The sequence below is a fragment of the Charadrius vociferus genome, unplaced genomic scaffold, assembly GCF_000708025.1.
Source record: "Charadrius vociferus isolate BGI_N301 unplaced genomic scaffold, ASM70802v2 scaffold25, whole genome shotgun sequence".
In the NCBI taxonomy this organism is placed as follows: domain Eukaryota; kingdom Metazoa; phylum Chordata; class Aves; order Charadriiformes; family Charadriidae; genus Charadrius; species Charadrius vociferus.
The window spans coordinates 90,251-109,290 of record NW_009648248.1 but is presented as its reverse complement, the minus strand read 5'-3'; the positions used below and the strand labels follow the sequence as shown (position 1 = coordinate 109,290).

At 38.6% G+C, this 19,040-nt stretch overlaps 1 protein-coding gene across 1 annotated transcript in view; it reads left to right on the top strand.

Annotated features, from left to right (window-relative positions):
• The window catches only part of LOC104285729 (brain-specific angiogenesis inhibitor 3), a gene marked incomplete at its 3' end in the record, with an annotated part of 285,461 nt that overhangs the window by 209,396 nt on the left and 57,025 nt on the right, over positions 1–19,040 (top strand). Inside the window, exons 8-9 of the mRNA XM_009884216.1 lie at positions 6,145–6,246; positions 6,796–6,902. Coding sequence (XP_009882518.1) covers positions 6,145–6,246; positions 6,796–6,902 — 209 coding nt within the window. The remainder of the gene's footprint in view (positions 1–6,144; positions 6,247–6,795; positions 6,903–19,040) is intronic.

Sequence of the window (19,040 nt, the reverse complement as noted above, 5' to 3'; positions counted from 1 at the left end):
TCCAGACTGACATTTACTAAAACATCACAGATTTAAATAAAAGTGGATAATTTACCAAAATTTTATGTGATATAAAGATTTGCATTTTATGAACACCAAGAAAAATTGAAAAGTACTATACAGTGATATCATTCAAAGCATAAGCAAATTTCTTTATTTGTATGCTTTTCTTCTGAAGCCCTAAAATACTTCAGAAAAGCTGGTTTTGTTTCAGTGGTTTCTTTTTCTGTGTAAGTCATTGAGAAACAGGACAGACTAAAATGTTAGGTTTTTCCTTATATTAGCATTGCTTTACCATAAGTGTAAGGCCTCCTCAGCTCTGTAGATCTGCATAACGTATTTGTAAAGTGGATGAATCTGCACCTATTTGTATCACCCAGAGGTCTGTAGACTTACAGAAGGTTTAATTATAGCTGACTTTAAACAGTGGAAGCAAAAGGAAAATAAAACCTTTTTCTATCATGCTGGCTGCTGTTAAAAAGATACTTTGCAAACAGAACTGTTCACTTGACTGACTGAAAATCTTAACTGGATTTTTTGTAGTTTGAGTTCTGCTTTATCTGAACATTATACAAGATTTTCTTCATAGTGGATCAGTGATTCCCTTCAAATTGTTTGGGCAGGGACTGAATTACATCAGATACTCCTAGAAGCTGAATATATGCAACACTAAAGGCAGGCTCGGAACTATTATCTGAAAGTCGGTTTATCAAAAAGCTTGGTTTCTGGACAAATGTTGAGTATCTTTCTTTGTGATTTATTTCTATTCACAATTAGAAATTTTAAAACTACAATTGTTTCCTTTCATTGTGTAATGTTCTGGGAATGAAAAACAAGCGTCTGAAGAGACTTTGTCTTCAGTCATTTCTCCTTTGTTGTATCCCAAATGTCTAAAGTTATATTTCACTCCTAGGTGGTCAGCAGTTTTAGGGATTAACTACTCTTCACTCGAAGTATCCTTTTGTGAAAGATAACTTCAGAAAATTGGAAACAAATCAGAGACTGGAAAAAAACCTAGATTTGCTAAGCAGCTAGTCACGCAGGAATCACTGCAGAGAACTTACACAGGATGAACGAACAATAGCTCTGTCCCGTAGGAATAAAGGAGACAGCTAGGTAACAAAAGAAGTTGCAACCCATGACTGATAGGGAGTTACATGGTAAGCTGATCAGAAACTTTTAGAGAAATGTGAAAGGAATAAGGTAATACAATCAAATGTGTCAGTAAAAACTAAGAGATGTGGGAACTGAGAATGAAGTGCAGAATTATTCAGAAGAGAAGACTTCTGTAAATTTATTTTTATCAAAATAGGACCATGTTCTTGTCACAGTTTTAAGAATATCTTAGGTTCCAATAATACAGTATTGGTTTCCAGAAATACTTAATTCTGTAATAATTAATTCTGTGATAATTCATAGAGTAGAATCATAAAATGGCTAGAGTTGGAAGGGACCCCAAAGATCATCTAGCTCGAACTCCCCTGTCATGGGCAGGGATGCCCTCCACTAGACCAGGTTACTCAAAGCCCCATCCAACCTGGCCTTCAACACTCCCAGGTATGGGGCATCCACAACTTCTCTGGGCAACTGATGCCATTGTCTCACCACCCTCACAGTAAACAACTTCTTCCTAATATCTAATCTAAATCTACCCTCTTCCAGTTTAAAACCGTTACCTGACTTCCTATCACTACACTCACGGATAAAGAGTCCCGCCTCATCTTTAATGTGTGCCCCCTTTAAATACTGGAAGGCTGCTATAAGGTCTCCCCAGAGACTTCTCTTGTGCAGGGTGAAGAGCCCCAACTCTTTCAGCCTGTCCTCCTATGAAAGGTGCTCCAGCCCTGGAGCCATGGGCCTCCTCTGGACTTGCTCCAACAGGTCCATGTCCTTCTTGAGTGCTCCACAGCTGGACACAATACTTCAGGTGAGGTCCCACCAGAGCAGAGTATAGGGGCAGAGTCACCTCCCTAAACCTGCTGGCCACACTTCTTTTGATGTAGCCCAGGATGCAGTTGGCTTTTTGGTCCACGAGCACACATTTCTGGCTCATGTTGAGCTTGTCATCAACCAACACCCCCAAGTTCTTCTCCTCAGGGCTGTTTTCAATACATTTTCTGTCCAGCCTGTATCTGTGCTTGGGATTGCCCTGACCTATGTGCAGGACCCTGCACTTTGCCTTGTTGAACTTCACGAGGTTTGCGTGGGCCCACCTCTCAAGCCTTTCAAGGTCCCTCTGTCTGGCATCCCTCCCTCCAGCATGTTGACTGCACCACACAGCTTGGTGTCATCAGCAAACTTGTTGAGTTTGCACTCAATCCCACTGCCCATGTCACCAATAAAGATATTAAACAGCACCAGTCCCAGTACTGACCCCTGAGGAACACCACTCATCACTGGTCTCCACTTGGACATGGAGCTGTTGACCACAACTCTTTGAATGCAACCACTTGGCCAATTCCTTATCCACTGAGTGGTCCATCTGTAAAATCCGTGTCTCTCCAATTTAGAGACCAGGGTATCATGTAGGACAGTGACAAATGTTTTGCACAAATCCAGGTAGACAATGTCAGTTGCTCTTCCCTTATCCACCAACGCTGTAACCCCATCATAAAAGGCCACCAAATTTGTCAGGTATGATCTGCTCTTAGTCAAAGAGGCAGCCTTGGCTGCCACCAACAATTCTATGCGTGTTCCAATATTTATGCTTTACCCAGATTTTACTCAAAAGAGCTCCTCAATATTCTTCTCATAAGTCAGTGGTAGAGAACATAATATAGGATTTTTTTTTGACCAAAATATTACTGAAAACAATGATAGACCATCTTTTTTGTTAAAAAAAGATAAAAGAGCACAACTGCTGCCGAAGACTAGCTAATGATTTCCCACTGGAGGTAAAAGGTTTCTTCAGAGGAAATGCTAGCTACATAAGATAAAATATGAGAAGGGTGAAGATTCAAATACTTGTCAACAACTAAATAATAAAATTAAACTTTTGGGTTTTGATTTGCCTCTGATTACAGCACTATTCTAAAAAACATTCAACATTCACTTTTTTCTACTGCCTTTGTTTAAGATAATTTTGTCTGTGCTGTTCAATTAGGATTCAAGAAAGGAGCGGTAGTTGTAGCTCCATTTGTGAGGTACTGTGTGCCGTTGGCTAACTTCCTTCACCCTTTCATTACCCTTTCCAATATTTATTATCTGCCTAGGTAGATCGTAAACTCTCTGAGGTTGTGAATGTCTCTTGCTTTGTCCATGTGCGGTACACAGCTTCCTCAGATCCTAGGTGGGCCGCCCGCCTCTTGAAGATGCATGTCCTCTCAGCAGTAATCTCAGAGGAAGACTGTGCTTCTAGACCACTGACTTTGTTGAGTGTTTGTGCTTAGGTGGGATGAATTCAGGCCTATCATTACGGGGGTATAACACGGTAAATTTGACTACATGCTCTGTGTGGGAAGATACTGCTGAATCACATCGTCAGTGAAAGAGACATCTGCTTTTTATTTGCCAATTTTAGCGAATTTACCTCAGTGTTTGCTGTTTCCTTCTAAATTTTAGCAATTCTCTATGATTTTCTGCAGCTAACTCACATTTATCTGTGGGTGTGTTATGAATTAATTGTGCCATGGTTACAGAAATACTTGAAATGGTCCTGAGCAGAGCCAGCAAGGCCACCGAGGCCTTTAAATTCTGATATAATACCACTCCAGCGTCACTGTAATGTCTCCATGGGCAACATGGGTTGGAGCCTCACAGATGCTTTAATGTGGGTGGATGCCTGATTAGTAAGCTCTGGCAGATATACTTTAGCTTTGGGAAGAACTGGTTTGGTTTTTATGCACAGCATTCCTTGATCCAAGGTGTTTGTACGATGCATTGAAAGGCACATAGGTGCACTGCACAGAGTCAGCCAGGGAGCAGGAAAAATTGTTTGCCAGGGCTAAGTGATACCTCTTCCAAACTCTGACTCGCTCCTGCACCTCTTTCCTGCTAACTCTGGGTGGGTCTTGGGAATGCCTTTTACTTTGAACACCACAAACAGGTGCACAGATTATCTCTGTCACTAGGCTAACGTTAAAATGTAGTTTTGAGTTCTAAAAAGTGTGATGCAAAACCACACAACTAGTACCCTTCCAAATAGATGGGAAATCTCTGATATTATCATAGAATCATAGAATGGTTTAGGTTGGAAGGGGCCTTGAAGATCATTGAGTTCCAACCCCCCTGCCATGGGCAGGGACACCTCCCACTAGACCAGGTTTCCCAAGGCCATGTCCAGCCTGGCCTTGAACACCTCCAGGGATGGGGCCTCAACAACCTCTCTGGGCAACCTGTTCCAGTGCCTATATTAGCTGAGACTTGCTAACATAAAGGAGAAAATATTGTGCATCTAAGTATGGATATATATGCATGTGGGGTTTTTTGTTGTTTTTTGTTTTTTTTTTTCAGAAAATAAAACCAGATTTGACATTCAGTATTTGGAGGGAAGTAAGAGGTTTAGTGCTGAGAATCAGCACCTAAAGTGTTGATTCGTGAACCTAACACATTTGAAATGGCCACAGCTTCATGACAAATACACTTCTTAGAGAGCTCTAAACTTTAGCAAATCTATGTAATTTATAATATCACCTCTGCTAATTTATGCTCCCCAAAGCAGAACATTTATTTTCTTTTTAAAGTCATAGTAGGATGGTAATTGCATTTGCTTATATCACCAGATGGCTTATGTTTGTCAAAACCTGAATTTTTCACTTGTAACACTAGCCTGATGCATTCAATTTTTGGGAATGTCTGAAGTAGTGTTGGTATTCTAGATTATGAATATAACTAACTTTCTTTGGGTTTTGCCATTAATGGATCTCTTGCTTTTTTAGCAGCACCAACTGTCTTGATTTGTGATGCAGGAATGCTGATGGTGAGGCAAATTTAGCAAGCACTTTTTCTGCCCACTTGTGATTCATATCAGTATTACTGAGCCATTTGTAAGGTATTCTGTGTCCTCCACAAAGAGAGGTTACAGCTTTGTGTTAAAGTCTGCTCAGTTCCCTTACTTACCTCTGTCTTCCACCAACAGAAGCAAAAAACAGGGAAGATGGACAGTTTTATAAGTTAGGTAATGGGATGGGCAAAATCTGTAGTCTGTTCCTGCGTCTGCTAGAGGTTTCCGATGCAACCATGGGTGAATCATTGAATTGCTTTCTGCCTTATCACCCCATCTGCTATAGTGATAGAATTTCCTTTCTCTTTTCGTTTTTCTTGTTTTGTAACCACTTTGCTGTAATACAGAGGGTTACCATTTTCCTGAAATACATATAACCTTTAAACAACTCGTAGCTTTTCTTTGCTGAACTTGGAATGACTTAAATTTCAGTAACTAGCATTTGTCAATGCTTTAGGTTGTAAGATGACTTCAGCCAGATGTTTTCTGTTTTAATCTAATTTATTCAAAAATCATAAACTGGGAATCTACAGTAAAAAATACAAAGAGTGAAAGGAATCTGTAGGTCTTGACCATGTGAAAATAAAACACAAAGCATTTGCAGAAGCTTCTTTTTCCCCATGCAGTTGTTACTATGGAATTGTGAAAATATTTTTTCCATTTAAATGGTATTGCAATAACCAGTAAAAAGGCCATTTTGTTTTATAGCCACTCAGTCCCACATTATTGACTATACTTGCTTAATTCCCAACTTGTACTGAAACACATTTCAAAGAAATAACATGCTTTTTGGTTTTCAGAATATACAGCTCTCATTTGATACCTTTAGCACATCTAATGTTTCATCTGTGGTTTCAGAACTGATTCTTTCACAGTTTAATTTTTAGAAAAATCTTTAAAAAATTTAGTGTAAGATAACCATCACAGCTTATAACAGTTTAAGTATCATCATCTGATAGACAACCTAAAGAGTGTTTGCTTGCTGAAGAGAATAAAGACACAGACTGTATGAAATAAATACCATCACAAAGACAGATACTATACAAAAATTACAGCAATTGAATTTTTTAGCTAATTAAAGCAAATGAAGTTAACTTTTACATCTCAGGAAAAACTAGGACAAGATTGAAGACTTACTTTTCTGACACAAAATATCTGTTTTACATTAATATTTTTATTTAAATTCTCATTTCTAAATGCAGCACCTTATGAAATATGTCCTGAAGACTATTTGATGTCAATGGTGTGGAAAAGGACCCCAGCTGGGGACATGGCATTCAATCGATGTCCTCTCAATGCCACAGGTACAGTATTACTTTGAAATTATATGATGATAAAAAAGGGGAGAAATCTTTTACATTGTGTTCTAGGCATAATCATTACTAGACTCGAATACATATGCATATATGTGAATATATCTATATAAACCCCACATATTTACATATGCATATACATACATACAGTATATACATGTACATATACTGTGTCTCTTCTAACTTACATTTCTGCATGGGTCTGTGGTGTATATATATGTATACACATACAGATATGCATTATAGCCAGAGAGAAAAAGCTGAGAAGAATCAATTTGACAGGACCTATCAGACAAAGTGATGAAAATGAAGCAAGACATAAAAATCTTTTTAAACAAGAAAACATTGCTAAAAACCCACCAAGTGAACACTGAAATGTCTTTCAGAATCTTATATTACCCTCTATATACTGAAGATCATTGCATGCAACTGTTTTTGTGTGTGCTTTTAAAATAGCATGGAATATAGCTTAAATAAGGTTCATTCTTTCCACTTGCTCTCACTTATGTAAATATTTTCTATCTTCTTTGTGACTTACAGGCACCACTAGCAGACGCTGCTCTCTCAGTGTTCATGGAGTGGCCTTCTGGGAACACCCAAGCTTTGCTAGATGCATATCAAATGAGTACAGACACTTGCAGCATTCAGTAGGTGCAAAGCCAGCTTTAGTACTTGCTCTGTTTATTCATTACTAATCACTGGTGTGACAAAAACCCTTACTTATTTAGTCTCAAGTCAGATTTCTGATAAGAAACGCCAGGAGGAAAATAGACCTCAGAAAGTATAATTTATATTCATGTATATTATTCTGTTCTTGTATATTGGTGGTGTTTGAGTGAAAGAAGCATTGTCTTACTGTAGAAATGGAAAAATGAATCAGATTCCCTTTTTTCATGTCCAGTGTGTGATATTTTTATAGGGGTCAGAGGTAAGATGCATATTTTAGTTTATTAGTAAATGAGATGTGAATAAATGACATTTACTGAAAGAGTGACCTGCAGAGTAATTTTATAATACCTTGAATTCTTTAAGTGCACACTAGGAAGTCAGAAACGATATTTTTTTTTTGCTATCAAATTTAGAACTTCACCTTCAAATGTAACAATAGGAAATTATTATAGGGTAAAGCTATGGCAGTGTCTTGGAAGAAGTAAAGTAACTCTAGGTGAAGAATATTATGGGGGTTTTTTTAGTAGGCTTAAAAAAAAAATTATTTGCAGAGCATATGCATTATACATTTATCTACTGCCTAAATATGTTTATATGGATAGATGTAATATGTTGTATATATTGCATTGTAAATATACTACCCTGGTATATGCTAGGTATATTGATTACATTCTATTTCCATAGCCAAAGCATCCAGCCAGGTTAATACTATTGTGGGAAGAACTCCTTTAAAGATTCTCATGGACAATGTTTTTTGCCTTCATGTATTGGGTTTGCATGGCAAGGTTTCAGTAGTGAGGTTTACTATAGTGGCAGCTTCTGTGAGAAACTGCTAGAAGCTTCCCCCATGTCCAGTAGAGCCAATGCCAGACAGCTCCAAGACGGACCTGGCGCTGGCCAAGGCCGAGCCAATCAGCGACAGTTGGTAGTGCCTCTGTGATAACATATTTAATAAGGGGAAAAAATAAAACCAACTGCGCAATTGCAGCCAGAGAGGGGAGTGAGAATACGTGACAGAAACAACTCTGCAGATGCCAAGGTCAGTGAAGAAGGAGTGGGACAGGAATGGGACATTATTATTACTCTGCGTCCTTTTCCAAAGGCCACTTCTCCATTACTCATTCAGCAGAGGGGCACTAATACAGCTGTGTGCTTTATAACTTCCCAACCTCTCAACCAAGTTCAACACTTCTGTAGCATCTTTAAAAATATTTGGAAGCTTGAAAAGTAGTAGCCTGGCTGTCATTCCTCAAATCCGGCTTCCTACTTAGGGGAGATCTTGACGAATTCCTTTGAGCTGCATTTCTGTTTTATTAGTTTTCAACTTAATTGAGGACTGGGATTCAGTTTCAGGGTAAGCCAAAGCAAGCATTATTTTTAAAATAACACAGAAAAAATTGTCAAAGCAATTTTCCCCACTACAGAGAAACTTTCCTATTTTATATAGCTGTCTGCATGTTGCTCTATCCCTTTAGCATTCACGCTGGAAAAAAACCCCAAGCATTAAGTTGGCTGTAACTGTTTTGCATTTTATATTTTTGATTTTATTTTTTTTTTAAGCTGTATATAGTATGTCTAAATGTACCTTATGGGCATGGACAGCAATACATTTGTATTTCGTTTGCTTAGAATCTATATTTTTGTAAACAGCGCAATAAAGGCAACAACTGTAGGTAATATATATACAGTTTTGAATACTAATAATGTCAGTGCAGAACAAAAAATTATATTTTGTGATTGAAAACATTGAGATATTTCAAAGTAAAGCCAATTAGTTCTCTTTTATTTGCTATTTTCCATTTAAATATTACAATCTTCTGAAATATTTAAAGGCTTTTGAAATATTTTAAAGGATTTATTCATCTTGGCTTGCCTGTCCAGAAGACCACTCCTTTAGACTTTTGTTCCTCTGCCCTTACCTTTTCATTCATAAGCAACTCAAACAGCGTTAAATGATCTTTCATGTTATTAAGTGGTTTGACTTAACCTGGCTAACTTTTGGTGAGGCACTGATATTTTTTCACGAGCTGCAAGTCTGCCTGGCAGGAAGGGGTCATTGTTTTACAGAAGAAGGCTTTTCTAACCCAGATCAGATTTATCTATTCTTCTATATTTCCTTTTTCAAAATATTAAATACTATTAGACCGCACTGTGAAATAATCTGTTGCCAAAGAACATTTAAAAATAGCTAAATCTTCTTTAAAATTACACAAGCATCTAAACATCATCTTATTGCTGCAAAAAACTTCAGTCTCGTTTATATGCATGCAAACTAAAGGAGAAAAGTGGATTTCTTTTACACTTGGGAGCTGTTCACAAAGAAAATCAGCTTGTCTTACATCTTACTGCTTCTCAAAGTGAACAACCCAGCATATTTAAAGAATCATAGAAAACAGAGGTAAAGACCTGTAAGGTCATCGCCCTGCAAATGTAGGCTTGTCCCCCCACGATACATATGTCAGCTCTATAAATCCCTGAAAATAGGGCTTTATAAGGAAGCTGCTGACAGACGGTGTTGCTATAATAAATATGCATGCTTATGAAAGCATTTATGAGATGCCTCAGTGTGCTTAACTTACCAATAATGTTATTTTACCAACTCAGACCAGGAGTAGTGGGGGGTATCATTTAGTTCTGTGAACATTCCCATAAAATCTGAGTCTGGGCTGAATCCCTTTCATTTCTTACCTGAAACCCATAAAACAAAAGTAGGTGTATAGTCTTCAAAAATTACATTTCTGAAGTTGATTTAAGGCAATTGATATACATAAAATACTTAATATATTAAAGCACGCCCGGCTGGAGGAATACAAACAGGTCCCTGTCTCTTTGCCCTTCAAAAAAGCCACATATTATAGAATCATAGAATCATAGAATTGTCTAGGTTGGGAGGGACCTTTAGGATCATCAAGGTCAATCATCAACCTAACATTGCCAAAAACCACCACTAAACCATGTTCCTAAGCACCACGTCTACCCATCCTTTAAATACCTCAAGGGATGGTGACTCTACCCGCCCCGGGTAGCCTGTTCCAATGCTTAGCAACCCTTTCTGTGAAAAACTTCTTCCTAATAACCATCCTAGACCTACCCTGGCCTAACTTGAGGCCATTTCCTCTTGTCCTGTCGCTTGTTACTAGCGAGAAGAGGTCGACCCCCACCTCTCTACAACCTCCTTGAAAGGTAGTTGTAGAGAGCAATAAGGTCTCCCCTCAGGCTCCTTTTCTCCAGACTAAACAACATCAGTTCCCTCAGCTGCTTCTCATGACTTGTTCTCCAGACCCCTCACCAGATTCTTTGCCCTTCGCTCCAGCACCTCAATGTCTTTCTTGTAGTGTGGGGCCCAAAACTGAACGCAGGATTTGAGTTGGGGCCTCACCAGTGCCAAGTACAGGGGAATGATCACTTCCCTAGTCCTGCTGCCCACACTATTCCTGATACAGGCCAGGATGCCATTGGCCTTCTTGGTCACCTGGGCACACTGCTGCAGCTGGCTCTCGACCAACACCCTCAGGTCTTTTTCCTCCGGGCAGTTTTCCAGCCATTCCTCCCCAAGCATGTAGCACTGCATGCAGTTGTTATGACCTAAGTGCAGAACCCAGCACTTGACCTTGTTGAACTTCATACCGTTGGCCTCGGCCCATCCATCTAACCTCTCCAGATCTCTGTGTAGGGCTATCTGCTCAAGCAGATCGACACTCCCACCTAACTTAGTGTCATCTGCAACCTTACTGAGGGTGCACTCAATCCCCTTGTCCAGGCCATTGACAAAAATATTAAAGAGAACCGGCCCAGTACTGAGCCCGTGGGAACACAACTTGTGACGAGACCCCAACCGGATTTAACTCCATTCACCCCCACTCCCTGGGCCCGGCCATCCAGACAGTTTTTTTCCGAGCAAAGAGTACACCCATCCAAGCCATGAGCAGCCATATGATCCAGAACCAGCCCAAAGGCATGTAGTTTAATTCACAGGGTGCTGTGCCCAAGCAAATACTCTCTAAAGAAAAGTGTTTCATATGCTGGGAGCCAGAGAATACTGCCTTAGCCACAGACCCTGCTAGCCTGGCTACACTGGAAGCTTACAGTTCTACTAGTAAATAAACTAGACAGGGTGACTGCCCACGCTTAAACGCTGTCTTTGCAGTCATCTACGCTGTCTAACTGTTTATCTGTTAGCCTACTCCCTGACATGATTTAAGACCGTGCCAGTAAGCACTCTCCCAAACGATGCCTAGCACCCTTCTTTACAGAACAGCATGGCAGAGAGATCATTCCCAGCAGGCAATAAAACCATTGTTTTCTGGAACAGAGGAGGGAAAGAAAGTTTAGCTTGAGGGATACAAGTTGTCTGTGCTTCTTTGCCTCAAGGCTAAGCAATATTCCTGTGGCTATTTTGTTTACCTGTATTTACTATTTATATAGCAAAACCACCTTACTTCTGGGTAGCTTGAACTCTGAGTAGAGAAGTTCAGGGCTGCATGTGTCTATCAGTGAGGTTACACCTGGAGTACTGTGTCCAATACTGGGTTCCCCAGTACAAGAGGGATATGGTGTTACTGGAGGAAGTCCAGCAAAGGGCCACTAAGATGATAAAGGGACTGGAGCATCTCTCCTATGAGGAAAGGTTGAGATAGCTGGAGCTGTTCAGTCGAGAGAAGAGAAGGCTAAGAGGGGATCTTATCAATGTGTATAAGTACTGGAAGGGAGGGTAGAAAGAAGAAAGAGCCAGGCTCTTTCCAGTGGTGCCCAGTGGTAGGACAAGAGGCAATGAGTACAAACTGAAGCACAGGAGGTCCTATCTGAACATCAGGAAACACTTTTTCACTGTGAGGGTGACTGAGCACTGATACAAATTGCCTGGGGAGGTTGTGGAGTCAATTCAAATTCAAAAGCCATTTGGACATGATCCTGGGCAACCTGTTCTAGGTGACACTGTTTGAGCTGGGGGGTTGGACCAGATGACCTCCAGAGGTCCCTCCCAGTCTCAACCATCCATGATTCTGGGATTCTGTGACTCCCATGACGCCAGAAGATTGGAAATTCACACAAGGTAGAAATCCTGAAAAGTTAATTCATAGATTTCCACTCTAATTACCAGTATGATTTTTACTTTCTTACTGAAGATAACATTTTCCTACAAACGTTAACACAGATTTTCAGCAGATGTCCACATTAAGGCAGAATTCTATGCTATATAGTACTGTAGAATTTTATCACATAACCACAGATGATTGAACCCTGAAGACTGTTTCCTTACTAGATGTAGCTACAGTAGGATCACTGCCTCATGAACAAAGCCTTTTTTATTTTTACTGTTTTCTCTATTATTCACATGGAAGGGACATGGGACAAATTTCAACCCTTAGTAAGCAGTATTAAAGTAGCAGAAACCCAGCTAGTGCTGGTTCTTCAGCTTGATTCAAGACTTGTATGGAGAACAATATGGTAGCTATGTAAATCATGCTAAAATGGCACTGTCTCTTCATCTCAAAATCCATTTGGAAGTCTATTTGCAAAAGGTGAAGAGTCAGTAAAGTTAAAAACACACTCGTAATGCTGAAGATAATATACTTTGCTCATAACCCCCGGCACCATGAATAATTTAGCTCTTTTCCAGCCACTTACAGCATGTGCCAGGCAGAATTACTGTCTCTACTTAGGACAGGCACGTACTGGCACTTCAGATGCAGGGCACTGGCACCTCAGAAGAAAGCAGGGTTTTCCATTGGTTAACTGTAATTGTCTAGATACGTGGACCACTTTTTGGTACATAGATCAATAATGTACTTAATATTCTATTAAACCAGTTTTAGAGTAGTTCACAATCTTTAATTATATATGTCTTCAACATATGCTTGAGATCAGGCTCTACTACATGTCCATTTTTTTGCTGATGGTGAACGGAGGGAGACCAATTAGGCAGGAAATTTATCTCTGGTCTTCTGAATTAGTGCCTAGCCACTCTTCCTTCTTAATGTTCATACCTCTCCATATGACAGCACAGAAAATCTCTGGCATGGTAAAATATAATAACTACAGGGCCTCTGAAGAGACTATACACTGGAACATGATGAAACAGTGAAGGGGAATAGTTTGGCTTATGGAGTGGAGATTGGCAGTCAGCTTGCATCTTTTGAGGGCACAGGGACCTACACGATTCATATGTAGGAGCTTGAGTAAAAGCAGTTAAGAGGATGATACACTTCAACTATGCCACTAATGTACAGCCTGTACTTTTGTTAGTTTATTTTACCTTATGCACTATGAAATACAGGTCCCTTTTAAAACTAGGGTTGATAATTAGATCTCTTTGAATAGTGGAACCAATTAGTCATGAATAATTTATCCAACATTTCATACAAATCAGTCACCAAATGAATTCAACAAATACTGTTTGACCAGCTTATACAGCTGGTTGACTAAGATGAAAAATTATTCACTGAACAAATTAAGGGACAAAAATGCCAAAATCCATGAAATAAACCCTTGGGAGATTATTTGGTTAGCTCTAATAATAATACTTAAAGAACCTAATTAGGATTATTCTTACTAAAGCAGTATAAGTGGAAAATGAAAAGTGGTAAATAGGTATGCTTTGCCTTCTGGAATCATGACATAGGGTATCAAGCAATAACTTGATGAACAGAAAAATAAACACCACAGATTATATATCATTTTTTGTTCTGGATTTCCTGTATCGCCCTAGCGTGTTTGCAGTACCTGCAGTTTTGCATTAAGAGAATGCTTTTAGTCAAGCATGGTGTTTCAGGACTGTTACCAGTCATCTTTGATGCTAAGAAGGAATATTTTGCCCAATGATGCACAATTTGTTAAATGTGTTCTTGAGAAAGAGATTACAGCAAAGAAAGTCTTCCAAGTACCTGTTTTATTGTAGATGGAGATAAAGTCATAAGGTTGAATAAGATCTAGTGGCAGGGGATATCCTTTCTTCAGTTCCTTCTGGATAGTTCTTGGTCACATAGTGATCACCAGATTTCAGTTAATAGGGAGAAATTTCCCTGCTTTATCTAATTCCAGATTATATTCTCAGAATTTGGGTTTGGGTTTTTGGACCATTTTACCAAATCAATTAGTACTATAGCAGAAATTATGGACCTTGTTAAAGTCTATTCTCTCTTTCTACGATTGGCAAATAGTTTCATTTTCTGAAAACTGAACTCCTTTGGTCTAACTAGCATATTTTAATCTCTTTAAAGAGTATCCGTTGGTAGCTTAATGGACTGTTATATACAGAAAGGCAGATTAGATGATGATCTAATGACCCAAACTTAGACTGCATAGTATTATGAAGTATTCTCCTCATTGCTTATTATCTTCTTTTGATGTGGAAGCAGAAAATGGCCTGCCTAATTATTTTACCTAAAATTATTTACTTGAGCCAGTACTTGGTTAATTTGGCATAGTATTTTTGAAGATACCTTTTCATAAAAGAAAGATATCTCCAAAATATTCTAAAGTATTATTCTGCATTTTTATAAGTAGATCAAACATTACACAACTCCACTGTCAAGTTTGGTTTAGCATCACCATGAGAGATCGCAAACTGAATCTTGTGGCACAAAAAAATTAAAGCAGACGATATACCACATGTATATATTTTGACTGCCACAATCAAGCCAACTGGGCTGTGTAATTGATACTTTGAGACAGATCAAATTTCATATTTAGTCTTTTGCATTTATTTTATTTCTAGGATTTCAAGTGCATGTTAGTAAGCTATTAACTGTTCTTGCTGCAACAATTCTTTAGTATATAATGTGATATCTAATTTCTGGTTTGCTCTTTATTGCTTTCTAGATGTTAAATCTAGAAAGGGACCGTCATGATTAATTATCATGACTTCCTGAATGACCTCTTCTTGAACTAGAATATCTCTTATAGGAAAACATCTAGTCTTCACTGTAAGAAGTAATGCAATGGAGAATGCATCCTCGAAGACTTATTTTTTTCAATTTTCAGTTCTCGTGTTCTTGCAAGTTTCAACCAGCACACCTCAAGTGGGTTGGATCTGCTGAGAAATTGAATGCTTTGATGCTTTGATTTTTTTTTTGATTATTTTTTTTTTTTACTTCATTCATTTGGATAAACAGGGTAAAATATTTCCTGAGAATAAGAAATTCAACTATTGGTATTGGATGTGAGAGTGACCACAGGACCAAGAATAGAATCAGTGATTAAAAGCCCACAGGCCTACCTCAGATGGTATCCGAGAAAAAAAGAGTCACTGGAATGCCTCAAATAAGAGTTAATTTCGTTTTCATACTCTCTTGAAGCCTATCAGATTTGGTACACTACAAGGAAGAAGACTAAGAAGCAAGACCCAGCATTAGGAATATCCTACATCATTCTTCATATGAACAACTGCTTCTGAGAGGCATAGCTAAAGACTTCATCTATTCTTATTCCATTCTATGGATGACAGCCACCTAAATTAGGAAAAAAACCCAACCAAACAAAACCAAACAAAAAACCCAAACTGAAACAAATAAACCACTCACCCCCTTCCCCAACCTCCCCAACCCCCCCAAAAAAAAACAAAAACCAAGAAACAAAAGACTTGAATTGGAGCTAATGCAGAAAATGAAAATGAGATTAAAATAGTTTGTTACAGAAGAGCAATGAGTTTTTGTCTCTTGTGAGCTCATTATGAAATGAATATCTGCAGCCTGTATGACCATTTTCAGTAAGATCTTAGTGAAGAAGGTCTTACCACATAGTATTAGAAACTGATTTTGTGTAAATGGAGAAAATACTTGAATATATAGGGCTATTTCTATTTTCTACTCTGTTGTGCATGCATTCTAAGTTATAGGATTTGTTGAATCAGAAAAAAAGATATTCTATTCTGTTAAAAAATAGTGGTAATATACCACTGACTCACCACACACTGGAATAGCCCTTTTGCCTAAAGCCTTCCTCTAAATGGCTTTTGGACACTCTAGTTTGGAAGAGATTTGTACTATGCTCATAAATAATGAGGAAGACTAAAGCCTGTCATGAAGACACTTTGTTTCTGAAGGTCATCTCCAATATTATCAGAAAATCTCTACTATTACAGCTCATTTTCTAAACCTCTGTAGCACAGTTTTCAAACCTGGATGATGAAATTCTACATTTAGTTGCTTCGATAAAAATAACGTACTAATTTTTGCCAATTTGAGTGATCTAACACCTAAATCAAATATGCATTCATGCAAACTGGGATGCTTTTCTATTAGAAAGAGGAAGTTGGGAAACCAAAAAACCTCTTAACTCTTCAGAGTTAGGAAGGAAAAATCTGCATATGAAACATCACACTGGTGTCAAGATATTAGCACTTGTGAAGGAGTATGGGAACTTATGCAGGTGAATCTTTTCATATCAAACTGATAATATAGCCATAAAAATGCATTTCTGCTGCTTCTAGTTGATACTATAATTTTGTTTCCCCTTTTTCCACAGCAGCGTTATTCACAATTTTGCAAGTGCTTGGCTAAAATATAATTTGATAAAAAGAACTCTGAGGTGAATAATGATTTGCTCAGCTGCAGCTCGTTAGAGATGATTTTGTTTTTCCAAATCATATTACAAGGGCAGCATATCAGCCTGTCCATGTCCTCCTCAGTGAAATGACTGCTGTACTCTAGGGAATGAAAGGCTTCCTCCTAAAAATTTTACTGCTCCTTTTTTGCTAGTTTAGTGCTTCATTTCTTTTTATATAGCTGCAGAGCAAATCTGCTAGGCTTAGTTTTGTAGATTTGAATGTGCAGGCCTCAATAACGACATTTTTCTTCTTCCTCAGTCTATCCTTATATTGGTATACACTGGCTCTTCTTCACCTTTGTAGCCTTTGATAGGCAGGGGAGTTATATGACCTGCTTTCCTTGCCTTGCCTCCCCTGTAAGCCCAGAATCTACAGGAGTCAGCTCTGTTTTGTCTCCTCTGTATCTTGACAGGGGGGTGGCAAACCGTTTTCTCTTATCACAAAGATTGTGGCAGGCAACAGGTTTCCCCTGCCTCGCTAACATTTTCTTATTCTGCGTGGGAGGAGACTAAAAGTTCAGAAAAAAGCTAATTACTTCAGTATTGCCGTTTGCTTGATGGTGGTGGCACTCATTTGGTTGTGAGAAAGCTCTGCCGGCTCTGCCCTGCCAAATCAGTTGCACAGATTGAAATGTTGGGGTTTTGAGTGCTTTTAACACCATGTTATAAAGTTAGTATGGCTTTCTAAGTCTCCTAACAGATCCCCTTCATTCTCTGTAAATAAAAATGCGCTTTGCCAAAGAGAGGAAATAACCAAATACTTCAGCCACTCATATGAAATATGTAGGCTAGAAACCAACTGCCCCATCCCAAGTGAATGGCTGTTTTTTTCGTGACTGTCTGTATTACAATAGGCACCAGAAATAAGCAGCTTAGGATCAGGAGAATGAAATTTGTTTAAAGCTATTGTGGTACCTTCTTCATTCATGAAATTATAGTGCTTGATCTCACCAATACATACATGCACTCCAATCTTAGAGATACTACACAGGGGGAGGAAACATTTACCTGCTATTCTGCATAAGCACATCAAAAGTTAATTCAACTGGATAAGTTGCTTTTCTTTCTTTCTGATTTTGAATATCTGCTTTTTAATAGCCAACCAATCCCACTTGTTAAATTCAGATAAAAGTCCCCACTATCATCTCGGCATCGATAATCATCTTTCCATGTCTGGTTTACCAAAGAGTAGTCTGTGTGCTCAATGAAATGTGCTCCTGTGGTTTCTGCTGCTACCGTGTCTGCTGCAGCAGTGAGCAGCTGAGTGTTCCCCGATCACATTGATATTCCAAACCAACCAATGCTGCAGCCAACAGGTGAACTCCACTAGGGTATGGCCAGAGGGAAAACAAAAGATGAAGGCCATTTAGGAACTCAATAAAGAAAGAATTCATCTAATTTTCCCTTAAAATCTACCAGCACTGCAGGAACCTTCACTCCAACACGGCCACAGAATGACTGCAGGAATTTGGCTAGGCAGCTTGCTGCAAAGCAATGGTCACGGCATCTTACCCTTCAGTCATCCCCCTGCTTTTTTGTCCAATACTTCATTTGCTGCATTTCCCCACCATGTTTAAGCTCAGATTTGTTAAGTCTGTGAGGCACAAAGGATTTTTCTCTTGCTTATTACTTAATGAAGAACTCCCATGCAGCATTTAGGGCTCCCCCGTAATGCTAATTCATTTGAGGAAACCGTTCTGGTTTGTCCTGCAAACAGAGTGAGTGTCATTGGAATGACTGTATAGAAACATAGAATCAAATAAATACAGAAATTCATTAAATCAGATAAACATATAAATTGAAGCAGTTAATCAGAGCTTTATGTTTTAGGGACACATACTTACTGGGATTATCAGGTACTATAAAAAAAGAACAAACTCATTCATAGCATGTCCCTTTGTGACCCCCAGCCTCAGCCATTCAGTCAGTATGGAGAGCCAGGAGACTTTACCTCAAGCAATGTTATGTCTGTCACAGAACGAAAACAACCCTTACAGAGTTGTCATTCTCTTTTTCCTCTCAACTCTTGCTCTTGTAGTGTTGCATTATACATAGATAACACAAATCTTGAAGACATGCCCTCTGGTTAAAAGGGGAAACAACAATAACAACAACAAGATCTCTCCCACAGCATGCCAACATGATCAGGATTTAATCACAGATAATTGGAGTATTAAATAGCAGTACTTAATAAAAGAGTAATAGAAGTCCTGGTCAACAAACACAATCATAAATATAAGAAAAAAAAAACAACAAACCAAACCACCACAATCCCAAAATAAGTGACCTGTTTAATTATTATTCATTTCTCATCCCTAGAGCCATTTGTTACTCTACTGAAGAGCAGTCTTATCTAGTCAAAATATCTGTTAAGATATTTTGTTTAATACATGCAGAAATCAAAATACTGAAACTTCATAATGACTTTCTCTGACACCTATTTGGTGGTTATATCTCAAGGACTAGAATAAGTGACAATATTGATCATGATAAAAGAATTATGGAATGAGTTAAAGTGGCAAAAAGAAATCTCTTGAGCAAAATAATCAGAGTCTTCTTCTGAAAGAGTG